Source organism: Nanorana parkeri, unplaced genomic scaffold (genome assembly GCF_000935625.1).
Source record: "Nanorana parkeri isolate BGI_ZX_2015 unplaced genomic scaffold, ASM93562v1 scaffold416, whole genome shotgun sequence".
Lineage (NCBI taxonomy): Eukaryota > Metazoa > Chordata > Amphibia > Anura > Dicroglossidae > Nanorana > Nanorana parkeri.
In genome coordinates, this window is record NW_017306684.1 from 253,366 (window position 1) to 256,344 (window position 2,979).

The 2,979-nt window shown below is 44.5% G+C and overlaps 1 protein-coding gene across 1 annotated transcript; it reads right to left on the minus strand.

The window, feature by feature from the left end:
• Positions 1 to 408: 408 nt before the first annotated feature.
• On the minus strand, positions 409 to 1,338 carry LOC108789690 (olfactory receptor 1009-like). Its single transcript, XM_018559772.1, has one exon. The coding sequence runs from the start codon at positions 1,336 to 1,338 to the stop codon at positions 409 to 411; it is 930 nt and encodes a 309-aa protein (XP_018415274.1).
• Positions 1,339 to 2,979: the final 1,641 nt, after the last annotated feature.

The following is a 2,979-nucleotide window of genomic DNA, read 5'->3' on the forward strand; positions in this document are numbered from 1 at the left end:
TAATGGGTGTTACACAGCTAAAGTTTAAATTTTTTTTTTTACTATTTAGGCCAATTTTATATTTAAAAAAAATCAAATATCCATTAACATTTACCACCAAATGAAGTTCCTAATTGTTCTGACCAAATCAAGGAATAATTTATCTGAATACATTAAGTAGATATGTCCAGTTTTATTATCAGACAATAGTTTTACATTTGTGATATAGTTGCCCAATGTAACAGTGCAGCCAACAGGGAAGGTATTATATAATACATTGACCAAGGTTCAAGGGCCCTCTGCAGGATTGCTATAGTTATGTAGTTGTTGGCTTTATAGACATTTGAGCAGATTTTATGTTCTAATAGGTGTATGTAATTTATAGAGAGTATCACAGGCAATTCACAGAAGAGGTGTATTAAATCTACATCAAAAATGTTTTCGCATTGCTTGGACAAGGAGCCGCTTCACCTCTTGGTTCCTCAGGCTGTAGATAAGAGGATTCAGCATCGGGGTCCCTACTGTATAAAAAAGAGAAGCCACCTTGTCTTGTATCTCAAAGGTGCCAGAACGAGGGCGCAGATATGTGAAGAAGATTGCTATAATGAAGGTCGAAACACAAATAATATGTGAGGAGCATGTACTGAAGGCCTTCTGCCTCCCCTTAGTAGATGTCATCCTAAAAATTGAGAGAAATATGAAACTGTACGAGAGGAAGATTGTCGTCAATGTATATATTCCACAAGCTGCTACAAAAAAGCCTGTTACCATATCACAATGGAGATTATTAGCACAGGACAGTTTGAGCAATGGTGCAATGTCACAGTAGAAATGGTCAATAAGGTTCGGTCCACAGAATGGAAGACTGAACACACAGCTGGTCTGCACAATGGACTGCAAGAAACAAACAGAGAAGGAATAAAAAACCAAACCAAAACATTTCTTCTTGGTCATTATCAAGGTGTAGTGGAGAGGGTAGCAGATGGCCACATAGCGGTCATAGGACATGGTGGAGAGTAGAACAAGCTCATTGCACCCCAATGCACAGTAGAAGTAATATTGGACAGCACAACCAAGAAATGAAATTGACTTCTTAGGGGAAAGGAAGTGAGACAACATTTTTGGAGTGATAACCGAAGAGTAGAAGATATCCACCAAAGAGAGGCTACTCAGGAAGTAATACATTGGAGTGTGAAGGCTGGAGAAGACACAGACAAGGGCTATCATCCCAACATTTCCTACTATGGTCATCATATAGACCAGTAAAATGAACATGAAGAGGAACGGGACAAGATTTTCATCATCAGTTAGTCCAGAAAACTCAAACATGGTCACTCGTGTCTCATTCTTAATATCCATTGACTTCTCTTTTTGTACTTTTGAAATTAAACATCACATGGATTTGAAGTGCTCCCTGAGACTGGTGGTCATTGGAAGAGGTGCTGGTGGTCACTGGAAGAGGTGCTCCCTTAGACTAGTGGTCAGTGGGGGAGATACTCTCTGAGACTGGTGGTCAGTGGAAGAGGAGCACCCTGAGACTGGTGGTCAGTGGGAGAGGTGCTCCCTGAGACTGGTGGTCAGTGGAGAAGAGCCCCCTTTAAATGTAAAGTTCCCCTTTAATACCAGTTTTGAAATTGGCACTGGAGATAAAGCTATTCTGTCTTGTAATGGACATGGTCCTCATTTTGTTTCAGACTTGAAAAGTAAAGTGTCCATTTGCATTACCTTTTGCCATGTCCTCACCTCTCTAGAATTCACACCTGTCTGACGTTGGGGATCTGTTGATGGGAATCCAGAGCCTTTTTATAATATGTCGCTTCAGCCTGGGAGCAATTACCATCCATCCCAGAGCATTTCATTAAATATTTGCATTGAAAAACAAAGCAGTTACTAATCAGTTTCTGGAGGATTCATTTAATGCGGCAATGAGGAATATATATATTAGTTTGCGGTTCATGTAATAACCCTACAAGTATGAGCAGAGGATCACCCAGTTAGAGTCTTTTACATCTTAATATTTGTTTTAATAACCCCTTTTCCTTACCAGTAATAAACTTGTTGATCCTGCCAGTTCCAACTACTTCCTTGTTGTACAAAAGAAAATGATCTGATCAAAGAGGATCAGCTCAAGAGGCAGTGCAATGAGGATCGGAATGCCGAATTAAGTACAAAAATATGAAGTTTATTTCAATACAGTAAAAGTGATGGGTCACTACACAAAACACCTACTAGCCAGTGGCGTAACAATAGCCATAGCGACCCAGGCGGCCGATATGGGGACCGGGCACAGGGGGGCCCGGCCAGGACACCCCCCTGATGCCGTGCGGGCCGCCTCGGTCGCTATGGGTTCGAACGTGCCGCTGTTGAGTCAATGAGAGACAGCAGCGGCGGTGGAGGAGGCTGGACATGGCGGGGAGGAGGAGGCGGGAGGCGGGGCCCGGGGGTCAGCATCAGAGAAGGAGGCAGGGCCGGTGACGGAGGAGGGGGCGGGCCCGGCGACAGAGGACGGAGTGGGCCCGGGGACGGAGGACGGAGCGGGCCCGGCGACGGAGGAGGGAAGACGGAGGAAGAAGAGGCTGACAGGTAAGGAGTGTGACCAGCCCACCTGAGGGTGACCCTGCAGAGCCCACCATAGAGAGTCTATGGTGGGCTCTGCAGGGTCACCCTCAGGTGAGCTATGTTGGCTCTTCAAGGGGTGTAACTAGAAATCAGAAGGCCCCATACAAAATTTTGCTATGGGGCCCTGTGATTTCTAGTTACGCCCCTGCTACTAGCCATCACCAGATAACCCTGCTCGGAACTCAATTAAAATTGGTCAATCAAAACACACCCTAAAGAAACACTGGCACATTCTACAGGCATGCCCTACCCTTAAAAATATAGTGGGCCCTTACCCACTTGTGACAGCAAGACGAGCACGTAATCTGCGGCATCATTTGGTCTCCTCAGAATTTACTCCTAAAACCCAGGAGACGTGGCTATCCAAAAGTAAAAAACCAA